General features: G+C 39.7%; 1 protein-coding gene across 8 annotated transcripts in view; it reads left to right on the top strand.

Annotated features, from left to right (window-relative positions):
* Positions 1-19,796, top strand: part of FAT3 (FAT atypical cadherin 3) — a 418,659-nt gene that overhangs the window by 338,298 nt on the left and 60,565 nt on the right. For all 8 annotated transcript variants that reach the window (XM_042792184.1, XM_042792182.1, XM_042792186.1 and 5 more), the window contains 3 exons: positions 7,318-7,514; positions 8,546-8,699; positions 10,453-10,686. In XM_042792184.1, coding sequence (XP_042648118.1) covers positions 7,318-7,514; positions 8,546-8,699; positions 10,453-10,686 — 585 coding nt within the window. The remainder of the gene's footprint in view (positions 1-7,317; positions 7,515-8,545; positions 8,700-10,452; positions 10,687-19,796) is intronic.

Genomic DNA, 19,796 nt, shown 5'->3' on the forward strand with positions numbered 1-19,796 from the left:
TGTGTGCTTTCTTCCCAAAACCACCTTTACTGAAGAACTGCATGTGTACAGTTTCAGGTGAACATTTAGCATGGTTTCAGCTAAATTATCACTGAATCAGACAATTGCATCTCTCTTTGATTTTTTTTTTTTTTTTTTTTTTTTTTTTTTTTTAATCTGGATAGCATTTGAAGCAACCAGCAAAGCTGAAAAGAGGGAAAGGGAATGTGTGTGTGTCTGTCTGTCTGGGTTATTCTCTCTCTAATTGCCAAGATTAATGCTTCATGATTTGCTGCAGTGAAATGTAGTGTGACCCATCAACCCATCATAATTGATGTGTCAGCTTGGAAACCATCATGAATTAATGTTTCAACCAAGGGAAGAAGAACATTTATTCTTAAGGATAAAATCCTTACATTTCCAAGCATTTAAAATTTTGAAATAGCATTTTTCTGTTTGAGATAGGAAAGTACATGCAGGAGCCACTTTGAAATACCACTATTTGGCGAGGGGGAAAAATGAATTTTACATTGGAAGGAATAGGGGGATGCCATTTCTTATCAGCACAGATTTCTGGCCAGGGAAATAGTAATCCACTTAGAAGCACTGGTTAGCTGCCATGAATTGTTATATACAGCATAAGGCAATTTCGATTACATTACTAACATATTTTACAAAGTGTGGTAACATTGCTCTTTCCTATTGTGCTATATTTATTATCATTCTTTTCTCCTAGATTCAGACTGGCTTTTGTGTGAGTATATTATGAGTGATGGGGTCCTGCGGTTATTTTTCTGCCTACAGCTTGCATTGTGCAATAGATTTTGTTAGGGAACAACTTTGTCACTCCCCCCAACCTTAACAATCCAACAGGTAATATTAATTACCTAGTAATAACCAGATTATGGGACAAATTTACATTTTTCTCACTGGATGGGATTAGAACTAGGTAAGATGGTATGTAGGAAGAAGTCTATGGACAAAAATAAATTAACTAACAGGATAACAGTTTGTATATTTTGCTCTGGAGGATAAAACTCTTACCCCTTTGTTAGCTGTTAAATTGGAAATGGCCATGGGATGGTGTGCAGGGAGAGGTGTAATATTCCAGTTAGCCATTGATTGCCTGTGTTATGCATCAGAGGTAGCATCATTTTCAAAGCAACCAGAAATTCACTCCAACCATTTCCTTGAAAGTCTGGATTCAGTTTAAAGGTTTGGAAAGACTATGTGTTTACAGTGTGATGAGTTGAAGGATATTAGAAGTAGAAGCGAAAACAGTCTTGTGAATAAAGCACAGGATTTAGGAGGTTTTGGGCAAGCTGCATTAGCTGCTAGTGCCTCTGGTCCCACTTATCTAAAAGCAAATCAGTTGTGAGTCATCCTAGAGATTTTGTGGTATTTTAAGGAAGTTGGGGATCCCAGTATAGAAAGTACTATATGAAATGCAAACCCTTCATGTTTGTAACAAATGTTAGTGTACCATGATCATTAGTTACTGCATTTCTGGTCTTTCAGCCATCTCTTACAATGAATTATGCTTTTAGTTACATAATAATGTTTCCTTCACATCCCTTTGCTGTTAATTTAGCAAAAGCTGGACTTTTGAATAATAACAGTCACATGACTCAACAATTATAGATCATTTTGTACTTTAGTTTCTATCACAGTTCAAAATATGTGAGATATTTTGCTGGCATTTTAGTTTCTGAAAATGTTAGATGTCAAAGACCAAAACTTTCTCTAATGCCTACCGTACCATTACTAGTGCATGAGATCAGAAATTCCACTGTCTTTGAATATGTCCTTTGAATCTGGGAAAAGCCCAAGGAGAAATTATGTTCTTTTGATTAAAATGTCAAATTATATTATAGTTTAACTAACGAAAGAGTCTATTCACACTTTACCTGAAGTTGAGTTCAGGAAATGCACTTGAATATTTCATGGAATCAGATTAGCTAGATGATTATTCAAATGCTGTGGCTTTCTGGAGGCACTTTTAGCCATAGAAACTTCTATGAGTACAATAAACAAACTGGGAAAAAACAGGACATTGACAGAAAGGAAAAATAAAAAAAAATTATGAGCATGACGTGGATCCACCAAAACCAGCTTTGTGCATATGCAGCTGGAGGAAAGTAGAACACAGAAGATAGATCAAAAAAATCATCATTTAAGAGATGAAAGAAATAAATATTCTGGGTCAGATGTTATCACTGGAGAGCCCTTTGCACTCTTTTGAGAAATACAAAAGCTTATTACATTCTTCTGGTCAACTTTGAAAAGGGGTAGATACATTGTATATATCTATAGGGGTGGATAAAAATATATTCTGTTTTGAACTCCTTCAGTTTAGGATTGGTTTCCATGATTACTGGCAAGTAGTTGCCATTTTCAAATCCACCTTCATCTGCATTTGATGGTGGGGCAAAAAAATATTTGCAGTTACCCTTTGTTATTTATAGTTTGATAGCAGCTGGAGATGTTGACAAAGCGAAAGCACTACAAATATAAATCTTAATAGGAAATCAATAGGAAGTGCAGATGACACAGATGCAGGAAGCACAGTATTTTTCTTTTGAAGGCTCATTTGAGGTCATTGCCTATATCATTTGAGGCAGTTTGGCTAAAACCAGGGAACTGCTGATGTTTAGCTAGGATGTTTATCCAGCCTAGACCCAGCCAGCTATTACTGAGATTTAACAGTGGTGAACTAGGAAAAGCCACCAGAAGAATGTCAGTTGCTAAGACTTTGGTACAATAAAGTGTTTTGTGTTCCTCAGTAATTATGCTCCATCAGGCATGTAAATCTAAGGACAGACAATAATCTTCGAGTTTGGTTCAGCTGAATACAAAAAAGATGGACAGTGTGTTTTGGAAGAGAGAACTGGTATTGTACACTGTAGGTTTTTTGCTGGGTTGATTGTCCGGTATGAGGAATGCGATGCTCCTGTTTGTTTTTATTTTATATTTGAAATCCTGGAGTTCTGGAGAAATGGATGTTTCAGTGTTTGGGGAGGACTTTTGTTGCAGGCTGAAGAGCAGTGTCTGCAATTTTACGATGGTAAAGCTAAGAGGATTGGGTTTATCATTTCAGCAGCTCAGTAAACATGCAACATCTTAAACCGGGAGTGGAGAATAAACCTATTGATTTTATGTGGTGCAAATGACTAGAGTTCTAACTCGGAATTGAAAGTATCTAAATAAATGCATAGATGTAAGAGACAAAAAAAGAAATAAGTTAGTAAATATCCAGTTCCCCCTCCCAGATTGGGACATTGCAGTGAAAACTGATACTGTTGGCTTCTGGTTTTCAGATCCCTTTTAGCCGTTATAATTCTCTCTGTGTGTGCTTTAGTAATGATGTGTGTCAGGATTTGTTTATTTTGGATCACTGTGTCTCTGCATTTCATTTGTATCTGGCTGTTTTCTTTCTTTACTTAAACTTGAGCTTGATTTGGCTTTGTACTATTTGCTGACTAGGGAGGGAGGGAGAGCATTATTTAAACTTCAAGTAACAAAAGATAAAAGATAATGCTGATTCTTTTAGCCTCAAAGCCTTTCTAAAAAGTTACTGGAGTGCTTTTTGTAGCTAGCACTTCACTGTTGTGACATTCAAAGTAGAACGTAAGAAAACTGCCAAAAGATTTTAAAGAATACATTAATACATGTAGTCAGGAGGCTTCCGTTTAGAAAAGCTGCATTATTCAGAGTGAAAAACTAATTAATTAGAACGCCCCTAGGAAACTGAATCTGCTTACATATATTAGTGAAAAAGTTAATTAATCACTGCAGAATGAGATCTGCGTCAAGACATATGTATAAGTACTAGAAAATGATTCCCTGGCCACAGTGTAGATTTTTTTGCCTTTCCTTTCTTAATATTTCCTTGATGATATTCTAGTGTTTACATCTCATTATTTCTGTTACACTTTATAGTACAACTGACACCTTTGTCTTCCATCAGCAAAGTGTATAGCCAGTCCTGAGAAGCAAAAAAATGAAAGATATCACTAATGAAAAAGGGATGCAGATAAACTATTACACGTTTGCTGCTTATTGCACAGGTTTCTTAGTCATTCAAACTGATCCTTTTCTAGTGGAGTAAAGGAGGAAAAGGGATCCCAAGGATCCTTTTTTATACATACTTCCAAAATTCCTATGTATGATTTAAAAGCCATTCCATCAGCAACAAAGCAACAGTGATTTTAAAGTTGCTCCAAGCTAGTGTTACTGCCAGCCATAAAAGCCACCAGCTGATTTTAATTAGATTTTACCTTTCCTCTTTTCTTAGCAATGGGATACCCACACCTTGACTGTATTGCTTCATAGTTGGTAGGGACAGTTAATCATTTCCTTTTACAAAAGGGCTAATATGCAGGAAGGCACTGATTGATATCACAAAGCTAAATAAGAATATTTAAGACTATTTTTATTAACGGTTTACAACATTAAACTCACTGTGACAAGATTACAGTCTTTTATAAAGGAGAGTTAAGCTTTTTTATTCTGATGTTGAACTGAATAGAGAATTTAATGTCAATCAGCAGGGGTCTACCTTCTTTGAAGTCACATTAAGATTCAAGTCAACAGACAGATTCTCATTTCCTTGGATTGAGTTCAGATCTGGCCTGTAGTGCACATCGAAGTGCTGTGTAACCCTCTTTAGGAGAAACGTATGTTTATATCACACAACAGATTAAACAAGGTTTAACTAAGTCCTCTGATGATTATTCCAGACTGTCTTAGAAATTAGTGGAAAAATTGGAATCTGCTTGGATTTGTGATCAAAAATGGTGATTTTCTATCAACAGAAAATATCTATGATATATCGGTTTTGCTCTCTGTATGATTAGAGAGCCTTTTGTAATTATAATGCCTATCTGACTAGTTTTCTGGAAATCTTATTCATTACAACGTGCCTTTTTGACACAGTTACAGCTAGCACAAATGGTGATGCTTAACAGGAAAGATTTGCTCAGCCTGTCTCAACTGACTTAGTTTTCCTATTAAATAGAAGCCAGTCTATCTTGTCATTGGTAGCCAATGAAGAAGGCATAGATGTGACCTCTTTTCTGCTTTTTGATGTAGAAAGAAGATATGAAATGTGCATTAGAGTTTTTTTGCTTGGTTTTAAGCTCAGTTTCAAGTTCAGATTTTCTCTGCCTTGTTTTTTTGCTAAGAAGATCCCTGGGAACTGACAGAATTGTGACACCAGAAGCAACAACAGTAACACCTCATTGCTTGACAGCAGAGTAAGCTCAAATAAATTCAGGCTTGGATTTTTAAAAAATACTTATTTACTCAAACTTTCAACCCAAGTACTAGAGAGGAAGATTTTAGAACCTGGTCTTTCCACTGAGCTTGGACAGATCCCATGACACATGTCAGGACCCTGAATAAATTGTAAGCAGAAGTACACTAGCATGCTTGACATTCTTGATCCTGTTGCAAGAAAGAAGCAGCATTCCCTTAATATTTTTATACCACTTTTATACATGAGAAACATGGAAAGTAGTTCTCACATTGCATTTCTGCATGGGAGAGCTCAGCAGAGAGCTTAATATGGTGGGGAAAGAGCTAGTAGCAGGTTACTTAGAATTAAAGTTCACCCAGTGGAGCAGCGTGATGCTTTTTTCTACATCCTCACTCAGTTTCTGTAGCATGAGTTTGCTATGACTGTAGTGCCCTATTCTAAATTATTAATGTGCAGATATGTTTTTACAGACCAAGATTATGTTAGACGCTGGCCACAGAAGACTGGGTAGTAGGCTTTACTGGTTTTGGCTGGGGTAGAATTAACTTTCTTCATAGTAGCTAGTATGGGGCTGTGTTTTGGATTTGTGCTGAAAACAGTGTTGATAACACAGGGATGTTTTAGTTATTGCTGAGCAGTGCTTGCGTAGAGACAAGGTGTTTTCTGCTTCTCACACCACCCCACCAGCGAGGAGGCTGGGGGACACAAGGAGCTGGGAGGAGACACAACGAGGACAGCTGACCCCAACTGACCAAAGGATATTCCAGACCATATAACATCATGCTCAGCAGTAAAAGCTGAAGGAAGGAGGAAGGCGGGGGCATTCTGAGTGATGGCATTTGTCTTCCCAAGTAACTGTTATGGGTGATGGAGCACGGCTCTCCTGGAGATGGCTGAGCACCTGCTATGAATTCCTTATTTTGCTTTGCTTACACATGTGGCTTTTGCTTTACCTGTTAAACTGACTTTATCTCAACCCACACATTTCTGCACTTTTACCCTTCCGACTCACTCTCCCTTCTGCCTCCAGGGGGGAGTAAGTGAGCGGTTGTGTAGGACTTAGCTGCATACCAAGGTTAAGCCACAACACTGGTTTAAAAGATTTCACTATCTGGTCTGACAGGGGGTTGAGACTTAGCTCAGAGAAAGGTGATTGAAGGTGGTTTCTTCATGGAGCAGTCAGGGGACTGTACCATTTCAGATGAAAGAGTAAATAACTGTTGGAAACATTAACGACAGCTGGGCCAGCCTTGATTATTGTAATTTTCTGCATGTGACATGTCCTTCCTGAAGATGATGTGGACCAAAAATTTCCCTCTCCCAACCTGCTTTTGTCACCAGGCAATTTAATGATGTGGAAGAGCAACATTGCCAGGTTCAGCATCAGTGTTACGGCACGATAAAAAGCTCTTCTGTTCATCTCCTGCAGTCCTTTCACCAGCTTTCATTCTCGGATACATTTGATCTAATTTTACTGCTTATCTTCCAACTGCTCCTCAAATGACCTCTTGTTAGGACTATTTAATACTAATGTGTCTTCCTGTGTCATGTAAACTTTTTTTAAAACTAGAATTTTAATGAGCAGAAGAACAGCGCAGCTGTATGATAAAGCTTTCATTAGAGGATTCCTTAATAGAACCCACTTCCAGTCCTTGATTGCATAATCAACAGCTAATGAAATTGTCTTGGTAACAAGAGCTACGGTGTATTACATCCTCTCCCGAGACTAAGTGGAAAGACAATTGTACCAGCCTGAGAGAACTATTGATTGTTCACAGTTTGAATTTGATTGCCCTTACAGGGAGCTAAACAAGAGATCATCTTCAGCTCTGCTAAATGGATTTTGTTTCCACTGAAAGTTATTGGTTCACTTTCATACAAGGCGTTCGGGGGGCAATAAACACAGGGGGCATAATGTCATTACAGATTTCCTGAGTCTGCGAGTTTGAAAGCACCAATCACTGTAAAACAAATGAGGGCTGCTTAGTTCAGGTCCTATGCGATGTCTCGTCTGTGTTTAAACTAGGCGGGAGCTCTTAAGGGACACCCCAGCCTGTTTCATGTTGCTTGTCTCGTTGCAGGAGGGAATCCCAAAGGGAAATTCGCTCTGGGACTGGTTCAGAATGAGTGGAAGGTTTATGTTAAAAGGCCTCTAGACCGGGAAGAACAAGATATTTATTATCTGAACATCACTGCCACAGATGGCCTCTTTGTAACCCAAGCTGCTGTGGAAGTGACCGTCACTGACGTTAATGATAATAATCCAGTTTGTGAACAGGTGAGTTAGCAACACCCATGACAATCAATTGTTGTGATGAAAGCGATGGTTTCCCTATGGATGTCCCTGATATTTACAAATATTCACAGGTGATGCTCATTTTCATCCTTAAGGTCTTAGTTGAAGAATCTGGAGTGATCTGGGAGAAGAGCAATGTAAACCAGTCCTGTGAAGCCAAAATTGAAGGATAATGGTCTAGTAAAGCTAGCAAAGGAGTCTTGTCCACAGTAGCTTTAGTTGACTTGAGAAAAAATGAAATGTTGTGAGATGGCACTGGGCAGCCGCTCCTCTCCTGCAGAAAAAACTGTGTTTTCCCATCACAAACAATGTGGAAATGTCTCCCATCTAGTTTAACTCCAGCCTTCCTGAACCTGGCAGATGCCAGAGACACAGTGGAAAAGGCAGGAGAATGTAGCTTGCTCTCATGTTGTCGGGCATGCATGCTGTGTAGCCTGACCACAGCTTTCACAGTGCTAGCTGTCTCTTATTCTGTGGAAAGGCAATGTGGGCAACTGATGTTACTGCAACAGAAGGGTCCATGTGAAACAAAAGACACGATGAAACACAGAGTTCCTTAATGATACTGCTCACAGAATCTTTTATATATATATATATATATATATATGTATAGGTATGTATACAGTTACATAATACCCATCATTACATTATCACTGATGGACCACAGTCATTGCAAGCACCACTCTGGGGAATCGGTCTGTATCTCCCTCAAACACTGCTGGATGAGGTGATAAAAAGTTTTCTTTGTTAGCACACTCATCAAAGTTTCCATTGCATGGTTGTTGATGAAACAAACAGAAGACAGAAAATGAGACTGCATGCTAAGAGTCATAATTTGGCATTGTTTTTGTGACACCTCACTTAACAGTGATTTGAATTTTTAGGAATGTGTTACATAAAGGAAAATTGTTTCCAATGTAGAAGGGTACACTACAGAGAGTTTAAAAAAAAGCTTGTGCAAAGACTAGAAAATACTGTTACAGCATAGCTTACACTTCTGTTTTTGTCTCTAGGTTGCATACACAGCACTGTTTCCTGAAGACATTCCATCAAACAAAGTCATTCTTAAAATCAGTGCTAAAGATGCTGACATTGGGTCCAATGGTGAAATTCGCTATTCTCTCTATGGTGCTGGGAACAATAAATTTTTCTTAGATCCAGAAAATGGTAAGATGACAACTGAATGTTTCTGAATAGCCTTCTTAATCCCTCAGCATCAGTGGATGCTGGTTTCCTTAACTGGGGTTAGGTTACACTTGATTATCAGCCAATTGTTCCAATTATGTCAGGTGTGGATGACCACTTTTGAAGAGGTGGTGGTTGGAGGGGGAAGGAGAGGTGTCTTTTTTGGCCAAGCTGAATGTTATAATCAGAACTGCCACACATGTTCACATGGGCCCACTTCTTGAACTTGTCCAGGTCCTTCTGGTTGGCATCCCATCCCTCAGGTGTGTCAACCACACCACTCACTTGGTGTCATCTGCAAACTTGCTGAGGGTGCACTCAATCCCACTATGGCATTGTTTAAGATATTAAACAGTACTGGTCCCAGTGCAGACCCCTGAGGGACACCACTCATCACTGGTCTCCATCTGGACATTGAGCTGTTGACCACTACACTCTGGATGTGACCATCCAACCCATTCCTCATCCACCAAACAGTCCATCCATCAAAACCATAGCTCTCCAATTCAGAGAGAAGGATGTTGTGGGGGACTGTGTCATAGGCCTTACAGAAGTCCAGATAGATGTGCCTGTCCTGGAGTCTTTTTGGTGCAGAAGAGGGGAAGATGACAACATAGTCCTGCTTCACCTTTTCATTTCACTTATTCCACCTCAGTCTAGATATATCATTATTTAGACCCTGTAAAAAAAGAAAAAAATGTTGGCACAGTGAAATGCTACAGAGGTCTTATGCATTGGGCAGTTTGTCTGGAAAAAGATACTGATCTCTGCTAAGATTTAGATTATATGGTTGTTATGAAGTAAAAATAAAATAATTTTCCCGTGAATAAAAATCCCACCCCTCTGTTATTCTTAGGAATTTGTTTTCTATAATGATAGACGTAAGTCCTTCCCTGTGCAATGCCTCCTCTGCCTGACTAGCAGAAGGCAGCACCCACTATTGCCGTAGCATTACTGATCGAAGAGGAGGTGCTTGGAGATTTATGCAGTGTGTGGAAGGGGAATTATTGCCCTCTTCAAGGACAAATTTTGTATTTAATTCTGCAAATTACACCCTTTACAAAATTAACCCCAAACTTATCTTCATACGATTAGTGGTTGTTTGCTGATGTGGCAATGTTTGGCAGCTGTTTATCTGTGAAATGGCGAATAGATCATGGGTAAAGCTCTCACAGTCTGAATAAGCTGGCTTTTTGTTGTTGGCAATGTTTATTGTGATACCCATCTCTGTATGAGAATAAGAAGTTTCTTTCAAACTAGATGCCAGAGATATCTACAGGAATTCAGAGCTGGTGAGATATTGCTTTGTGGGGAGCAGAGAGGGGCATGTTGACGTTATTTTTGAATGGTAGCATTAGAAAACTACGGAGTTCATTAAGGATACTGTCATCAGATTCAGGATGTGTTTCTGTCTCTAGGAGTATATAAATCTTGAGAGTAACAGAAAGACTTGGAGAAACATGATAGTGTTCATATGGGTGAAGTTGTAGGCTCCTGAAGGACGCCAGGAGTAGCTTTTCCTCCCTATACTCATACTGGCCTCTCACTTTGTTGGGTAAAGAGGAGTGAGAAGTGACACCGCTTTGAGGTTTTTTATCCATTCATTGGCATAAGCAAGGTTGATTTTTTTTTCTCTTTCCTATTCCTGTGAAATACATGTTTCTGAGATACGCTATCTAAATTTAGTGATGTTGCTACAGTAGTAATGATGGCTGCTGTTTTTAATCATTTTCAGGTGAGCTAAAATCCTTGGCCCCTCTTGACCGAGAGAAAATTCCCACGTACAACTTGGTTGCCCGAGCCACAGATGGTGGTGGCAGGTTTTGCCAGTCAGAAATCCATCTTATTTTAGAAGATGTTAATGACAATCCACCAGTGTTTTCATCTGATCACTACACCGCATGTGTCTATGAGAATACAGCCACTAAAGCTTTGTTAACAAGAGTCCAAGCCACTGATCCTGATGTCGGTAAGTGAGCAACGCTTCAAACAATAATTAATGTTCAGGCAAACTCTGTGAGTTGGAAGAATTGCAATACAGATTAATTTTTCTATTGATGATTTTCCTCATTCTTTCCTCCTTTCGCTTCTTCATCCTCCGTATTTTTCTCCCTTCTGTTTCTTTACATGAAAAGGCTCATGGCTGAGCTTGACATAATGGTGTTACAAACAGAAAAGCATTGCAGCAGCCACAGAAGCATGCAGTGTTTTATTGTCTTGATCAGTGATAGCTATGTTTAGAGGTAAATGATAGTTTTGGGGTAAATTCCAACATTCTTCCTCCAGTGGTCTCACCTCTTTTCTTAAGCCATGATTTTGAATACCCATGCCTCTGTTTATGCAAATAATATAGTTATATGCCATAGGGACCTATACTTGATTAATCACAGATTTTCTAGATTTTTGTACTGCTATAACTCCCATTTGTTTCATCTGGTTACCGTAGCATAAAACTATTGTTGTACACTGTGAATGTACATTATGAGTGTTCTTGTTATTTAACTGTGCATTCTTTTAAAGTGTAACAGTTTATTATATGAGAACCTTAACCTTGAAATCTGGGCCCAATTATAAATATTTAAAGGGTTTTTTTTTTTTGCATAACAGTGGTGAAACTTACCAAATATCAGATTTTTTTTTTAGCTCATTCACTTCAGTTGGAATAAATATATCCCATAATTTATTTTTTCTCCCTGTGCTTTTGGAGATGTTTTGTAAAAACTGTGGCCTGTGTAGCTTCACATAAAAAGCAGACCTTTCATTGAATGAAAAAATATTTCATGTTAAAATCTTTTTTTTTTGTTGAAGTACAGTGCATGCTGGAAGTCTGAGTTGTTACTGAGGCTGATATTGTAAATACACAGAAATCAGTAAAGGATCAGCAAGCATTCATTAATGTATCTTTGAAGAGCTGCATTATATGGCTTGGTTGAAAAATCACAATTAATATTATGATACTGTCCTGCAGTGAAAAGCCCATTACTAGTACTAAACTACAGAACAGTCCGAAGACCCGGTGTTGTTGTTTTCCACTGTTGTCTTAATTACCATTTTTCTCATAGGTGAGATGACAGTCAAGGAGAGAGGGGAGACAGAGTTAGAATAAAAAGATGACAATACAAGTCCTTGCTAGCACCAACTTTACATAAGATGGTTAGCAATCAAAAAAAAAAAAAAAAAAAAAAAAAAAAAAAAAAAAAAAAGCAAAACCAAAACATGAGCTAATTGCTACATCTTCCTTCTGAAACTAGATATAAAGGGAGGGATGCATGTGATGAATGAGAAGGGGCGATGTATTTCCTCAGTGATTAGACCTGAAAATCAAACAAGACATTGTATCATATGAAAGTGACCCTGGTCTCTAAAATTAGATTTTATATTAATTATTGTTCTATAAGTCCATACCAAAATCACTGATTCCTATTGCTGCATAATGAACGAGTTCAGGTAATGTAATGTTTCTACCACAGAGGAAAATGTATTACTGATATTCCTGATGGGCTATGATATTCCTGTAAGGTTTTGTGGAGTGTTTTACTGAAAACATCAATGGAGTCAGTAATCAACATACAAACTAATTTTTAACATTCAGGAAACATCTTACATTCATTCTTAGAATTTGCCCGTTCTTCTGCTTTGGACTTTTAAGAGCCACGAACTGTAAGGATAGGAGTACCAGTATGGAGGCCATTGAGATAAAATTTCAGAGAAGTCAGTTTGTGGTCTGCAACTAAACACAATTTAACATAAAAATTCAAATATTGTGGTCAGATGATGTTGGATAATTAAAAAAATTTCCAGTTAACAGGAATATACTGTTATATCTTCCTTGTGCCTTTGATATCTCTTGAAATTCCTCAATTCATAATATCCTGGGAAATTTCAGGACTGGAACATGAATTTATAAATATATTTGTAATTTGGATACATGCTTAGAAACTGTCTGTACCAGCTGGACACACTGAGCAAGAGATGTGATTTTTCTTCACAGTATTCAACAGAAGAAAATGGTTTTAACTGTTTAACTCTAGTAGCATGCAAGTTCATAACCTCTCCATGTAGCTAGGTATCTTAAATTAAATGATCACTTGAAGGATAGAGAATATACATATATCCCTTTGTTAAGACATATTAGTAATTTTAATATACAATTCTTTCTCCCATCCTGCTTTCATTGGAAATTCTTAATATTTCCATAAGATAGTATTTCCTACTAACTCACCACCATCAGATTTGACAATGTGTAAACTAAGAAATGAAAGAGAAATGGTGGTTTTACAGTTTTTTAGAGAAGTTCACAGGGAGCAATGGATTTTCTATCTCCTACTGTCTTCAAATCTAAGTGCCAAATTACTCCATTCTGTTCAAATCAAGGCATAAGAAGAGTTGGAGTGAATGCTGAGGTGTAATTATCTGAGCAAACCCATCAGACAACTACTGTATCAGCCCATTTCAAAGGAATTAGGGTCATGCTAGAGTAGCAACACTGAGAAAACCTACATGGGACTTTGTGGCAAGCATGACATTAAAAAACTGATAAACTTCAAAATAAACCTGGAGCCCAAACGTGAGCTGCAGGTGCATACTCATTTCCAATGCTGCTCATGTTTTCTGCATGCATACAGTGTTTTGGCTTCGCTCGCAGAATACAAGAATGAATGACAACATGGTCTAAGATCAGCAGCACTTTAAGTGATGGTTGAATCCTGACTCACTTGCAACTGCGTTGTCTTGTAAATGACCTCCATGCTCGGGCCTCTTTCCATGATGATTGATGGTGTAGTCCCAAAGGCAGAAGCACTTACTGTACTAAATATGAACAGTGCGTCATCTGTCCTTTTACAGTCCTCTTCGTCACCACTGGGGCATCGGCAGTTCCACACCTTCCACATTTGTAGTCAGTTTAGTGATTTCACTGACCTATTGATTTTTTTCTGGGTTTGTGATGAATGTGGAATTCTAAATTAGCTCAAAATGGGAATGACCTTGTTAGCCAGCACCATCTTGTTAGCCACTGCTGCCTTCTGGCCTCTGCATTATGGTATGGTTAAAGCCATGGCTGGTACCCGCTCGTGCAGGTCCTTCCCCATTCCCTGCACAACCAACCAGTTTAGACAGACTAGGTTGTCTTGGAGCCAGTACCTTCTATTGCATGCAGCTGATGTGCAGGAAAACACAGGCATGCAGGCAGACAAAAATTGGCAGGAATGCCAATTTGGTTGCAAAGACTTCCCTGCAGTGCACAGACCTCTCTGCTCTTTCCTCAGCTCTCTCTCACCCCCACACCCCTTCTCCAGCCTCAGGGCCCATACATGTACATTGCACAGGAGATGTGGTGACATGCAGCCTGCAAGGACCCAGCTGATGCCCGGTTTGCAATCCAGCTAGCCAAATCTAGGAGTTTCTCAGAGACACAATTCAGATGGATCTGATTCTTCCTTGAATAGCAGTCATACCTCAAACAACAAAGGCTCGCTCCTGCTTGCTTGCCCAGCCAGGCAGTTCTCATTTGCCAGCTTCCCTATTCTTTGACATATTTTGTCCATGCCTTGTATTTTAGCACAGTTCGTGGTCCACTGTCCAGCTGGAATGACCCTGTGTTCTCCTACCCCATTTTTGCAGCATATATAAATAGCAAACGAGTCAGGAAGGGCCCTCACTGTGGGTTGAAGATGAGACCTACAGGGTTGTGCATGGTGACAAGTCAGAGGTGAAGCACTTTGGGTGGCCTTGATAGAAATGTGTCTTCTGGCCTTGTGGGTGCAGAAGTGTGCCATGCTGCAGGGTTCACACAGTCACAGAATTGTTGAGGTTGGATGATACCTCTGGAAGGTCACCTTGTCCAACCACTCTGCTCAATCAGGGTGTCCTACAGCATGTTATCTAGGACTGTGTCCAGATGAATTCTCGTTATCTCCAAGGATGGATATTCCATGAAGGCTGTGCAGTGTGGGCACTGGGAATAACCAGAGACCTACACTGTGGATACAGACAAAAGCGTAACATCCTCACCATGACCTGGCAGAGCAGTGCAGACAGGCAGCAAACCCACACTAATGCCTGCTCTGACCGACAGTTTTTACCAATCTGGACATAATTCAGAGAAGAAGGATTAAGGGCAGATGAGATTTTGCAGAAAGTGTAGTTTGGGAAATATTCTCCCATATCTAATAGCAGATTTAATAACACTGAGTAATGCAACTTAGAAAAATAATGAGTGTGCTACTTTTTTTCAAAGCATTTTCTCACCTTTATGCATAGGATGCCCAGAGTTACAGAAGTGTCCCAGCTTCTGCAGGGCTCATAGCCTTACAGCAGAATGCAGAATGGTCTGAGGTTTACTGGTCAGCTCCAAAAAAACATCCAAATAGTTGGGAGATGGAGAGATTTGAATGATGGCCCTGGTTTTCTGTTCTTTGTTCTCTGTATTTGAAGCTTTGGTACTCAGGTGGGTGTGAGGGAAAAAAATGGGTGTTGAAAGCCAAATTCAGGGAGCCAGAATAAGACTTGAGGTTCTCCCATAAGCAAGTTTATACAACCAGGTTATACCGGTCAATTGTGGTTGAATTTAATTGTGTTTTTTAAAGAGTTGTATACAATTAAATATTATTTCGACCAAGATTTATGAGAAGGGTTCTGCAGTTGTCTGATTAGTGCATTTGTGTTTAATGTGGAGAGTTTGAATTAATCAAATCTCTAATCAGTCTTGTTCTTGTTGTGGGAAACTAGTTATTCACTTCCTCACGCAAAGTGGAAGAGCTGCAGCAGAAGGGAATCGGCCTCTATGATTCTGTGATTCTTGTCTTCTCCTTTGTTGTGGTTTGAGCCTGTTCGGCAGCCAGCCACCATTCAGCCACTCCGTTCCAGCAATAAGAAGGGACAGAGAGCCAGGCTTGGGGTTCAAGATAGGACTGGGATGGGGAAAAAAAATCCCCCCTTTTGGTCACGAGCAAAAGGCAGACTCATTAGGGGAAGAAAACAGGAACATACATTTATTACAGACACTAACAACACATAACAGAGTAGGACAGTGAGAAGCATTGCCACATCTTGAGAACACCTTCCCCCCACCCCTCCCTTCTTCTCGGGCTCAGTTCTGCTCCCAATATCTCCACCTCCTCCCCCAGCAGCACAGGAGCAGGGAATGGGGGGTGCAGTCAGTGCTGCCACTTCTTCCATCTTCGGCGGGAGGAGATTCTGGAACTTGTTCCCCCTGCTCCATCATGGTCCCCCTCTCACAGGAGACAGTCCTCCACAAACTTTCTCCGACATGAATTCCTCCCATGGGCCGCAGCGTTCCCCACACTGCTCCGTCATGGGTCACTAACTTTCTCTGACTGGATTCCCTCCCACGGCTGCAGCCCTTCCCGAGCTGCTCCGGCGTGGGACACCCCCGCATGCTGCAATCCTCCCAGCACTGAATTACAGCAGCGGGGCTACCTTTTCCCACGAGACCCCGGCCTTCTTTGGGCACAGCACCTTGATCATCCAGGCAAAAAAACCCACAGGCCATAAATCAATGTCTGCTTCACCGTAGATCTTCATGGGTGGCAGGGGGAGCCGCCCTGCCATCTCACCACAGGATACAGGGGGGTCTCTGCTCCAGCACACCTCCCCCCTCCTTTCTTCCTCCGTTCCTCCACTGACCTTGGTGTTCACGCAGCTGTAGCAACTCCTCCTCACAAGTCCCACCTCCCGTCACCACATCCCTTCTTAAATATGTTATCACAGAGGCGCAGCCGATTGGCTCAATTTCCCAAACAGAAGTGGAGCTGACGTGGAGCTGGGAGAGCTTCGAGAAGCTTCTCACAGGGGGCCGCCCCTATAGCCCCCTTCCCTGCTACCAAAAAACCCCACCACTCACTCAACCCAGGACATCCTTGTGTTAATGAGAAAAATGAAGAAACCATTAAAACAACAAAAATTAAATATGTCAGAAATGTCTAGGAACGTAGTTCTCTAGGTTTTATAACTTGTTGTTAGAAAGTGGCATCAATGTGCTGGTGAACACAGCAGAGAAAAAGATATCTCAGTTAGATTGTTCAGTGGGTTACTACTTTCAAGAACACGTGCATGGAAGTAACAAGTACAGACTTCAGTCTTATCAACAGCAGGCTTTGCTCTTGAAAGAATTAGGGCAACTGAGCCTGTTGCACACATAGCTGGGACACACAGCTAGACTTGGGGAAGTGTAGAGTGCTGCCAGGTGAAGTTGCAGAAGTGTCAGTGAGGAGCGCAAGGCAATCACAACTTGATTAAAGAGCAGTTCTCTGAATTAGGTATAATGGCCAGTAACAAAATAATAGAAATGCTGAAGTAGATGTCGATTTTGACATTTGCTGGTAAAGTCAGTGTACAGCAAACTTCTACTTTTCATGTTTGTTTATATTGGGCAGGTCCTTTATAATGGATCTAGAAACTTTTGAGGCATTCAGGATCGAAAAAGAAGAAAACAAGTATTGAAACTTGAATAAGATTAATGGACATAACAGGACAGAAGATTTACTATAACCCAATGCTAATAGGTAGATAATTTTGGCAATAACGCCAGCACTAGCTAGATGATATTTCTGGATACTGAGTTTTTGTAAAATAAATATTACAAGATACTTTCCAGAGAATTGCTCATTTTCTTTAAAACATACATGGAGCTTCTTATATCTTTCCCCACATCTTTGCCTCACTGACAAAAATAGTCCAGGGGTTAGTGCACTAATGCAGGATAAGGAAGACCTGAATTATTAATTCCTTTTTCTGCATCTATTCAAAGTAACATTGCATAAGTAACAGGTTATAGTTGAAGTAGAGGGTCTTTTCCACTGTCACAGAAGCTGTTTTGAAAGAGGATTCAGGAGTTAGCCAGAGCGAAAAAAAGACACAAGTAAGCATTACTTGGTAGCTTGGTAGGCGATTGGGTTCTGGGCTCTGTTCTCCAGGCCTTACTCAATGAAAAGTAATAGTCAATGGCAATGTACCAATGATCGATGGTATTCCTCCTTTCTGGAAAGGTGTCCTTACCATTAGACCTGTTCCATAAGGAGAGTGGGAGGGCAGTGTCCCACATCTCCCAGTGGGCTGGCCAGTCCTGAGGACACCTACAGTTCCAAGATCTCCCAGTGAGTTGTTCAGGAGAAAACCTATCTTTTGCCTTCTTAATAAAGGCAAAAGCACTTATAGGATTGCAGTGGTACAGCACATTGGGCTCCTGAAAAATTGCCAAATAAAGACTGTTACACTCTGTGGAGTTTAGGCTTACCTAGTGTTAGAAGGTAAACAAATAAGGTGTTTGGGGATTATGATAGAAACCTTAGGTTTCTACCTAAAGAAGCCCTACTTCATATTGCTTATTTTGCTTCCCATGCCTAGACACTCAGGAGACCTAATACTGTAAGTAGTCAGTCTATATGACCATGTTGCTGAACCTTTCGAAGGGCCAGATTTTTAAAGCTGCAGATAGGTAGTCAGGGGAACTTAGTCACCCAACTTGCATTAAAATAATGAGCATATATGTGTCAAGATAACTAAGAGCTAGTCTGTGTTCAGCAAGCAGGAATCATCAAACCAATCTCGCCTCCTTCTGCAACATGCAGAGAAAGAGACCATATAGAAAGAAATATTTATGCGTGGTATGACTTAGGTTTAGTGCGGTTTTTGACAACGCACCCCATGAAATTTTTGTAAGCAAGCTAGGGAAGCATGGCCTACATGAAACTGTTATCAAGTGAGTTTGTGATGACTGTTACACTGAAGAGATAAGTTTAAACAGGTACAGGGTGAAGCATTGCTCTTATTTTCATTCCTGGATGGATAAGTAGGCATAAAGTCTGTATTGCTAAATGTCAGGAAGCAGAATGGGACTATAAGTGCCCTGGATAATGTCAAAATCATAGTTGTGGGTTTTAAAAGTTGGAAAAGTGGTATGGAAAAATACAATGCCAGTCATCAGGATAAATGTGAAATCCCGTGTTTAGATAAGAATAACCAAGTGCACCAGTATTGTCTGGGTAATGACTGGGCAGCAGAACTGCAGAGAAGCAGCTGTCCTATGGTGAATCACAGGATGAATGTATATTTACACTTTCATACTGATATGAAAAGTCAAATACTTTAATGAGATGGATAAACAAGAGTAATACTGGAAAACAGAAGTAGTTCTTTCTGCTTAGTTGGTGTCAGTAAACCCTGACCAGAAAGGCTGTGTCTAGTTTTGGGTACAGCACTTCCAGGAAGATGTGGGCTACCTGGAGATTCACAAGAAGGATCACTCGTCTGGAGAACATGTGCTACCAGAAAATATTAACACAGTTGAGAGGGAGTGCCAGGGAAAAGAGAACTGAAATGATAAAGTATAACAATCTTCAGATATCAGACAAGTAGCTCTGAGGAAGGAAGTCAACATTTGTTCTTTTTTTTTCCCCCTTGTCTTTTATTATTTTTGTTCAACCTCAGCAAAAAGTCAGAAACAGATTAGTTGTAAGGAAGGTGAAGCACTGGATTGTATTATCCAAGGAGGTATGCAAGTTCACAATCAAAGGATAGGCCTGTATTTGGAGATACATTGCATTCATCCTTGCTTTGTGCAGGGATAAATTAGATGACCTCACAAGATTCCTGCTATCTTTATATACTGTCAATTCTATTAATTTCTTTAATTTTTGAGATTTCTAAGACATTGTTAACAACATCAATGCAAAGAACTAAACAAGGAAAATTGTACCTCTTGGATTATGTTGACTGAATAAGTCCTGTATTTAAACTGGAAGATGTGTGTCTGTAGATAGATAGATAGATAGATAGATAGATAGATAGATAGATAGATAGATAGATAGATAGATAGATAGATAGATAGATAGATAGATAGATAGATAGATATGCATACATACATACATGCATAAATTTTTATATATATACCTCTCTACATGTGGATTCCATTGCTTCAGGCTATATTGCCCAATGTTATCAGCTACAATGTGTAACTCTAAATCAGATATATCCAAAATTGCCTCCTCCACTTCAGAAAAATAATCAAGCTTATGCCTGATCAGTATGAGGAAGTGCATCACTCAGGAGAGCTGATGG

Source organism: Tyto alba, unplaced genomic scaffold (assembly GCF_018691265.1).
Source record: "Tyto alba isolate M040663 unplaced genomic scaffold, T.alba_DEE_v4.0 Super-Scaffold_2, whole genome shotgun sequence".
Classification (NCBI taxonomy): domain Eukaryota; kingdom Metazoa; phylum Chordata; class Aves; order Strigiformes; family Tytonidae; genus Tyto; species Tyto alba.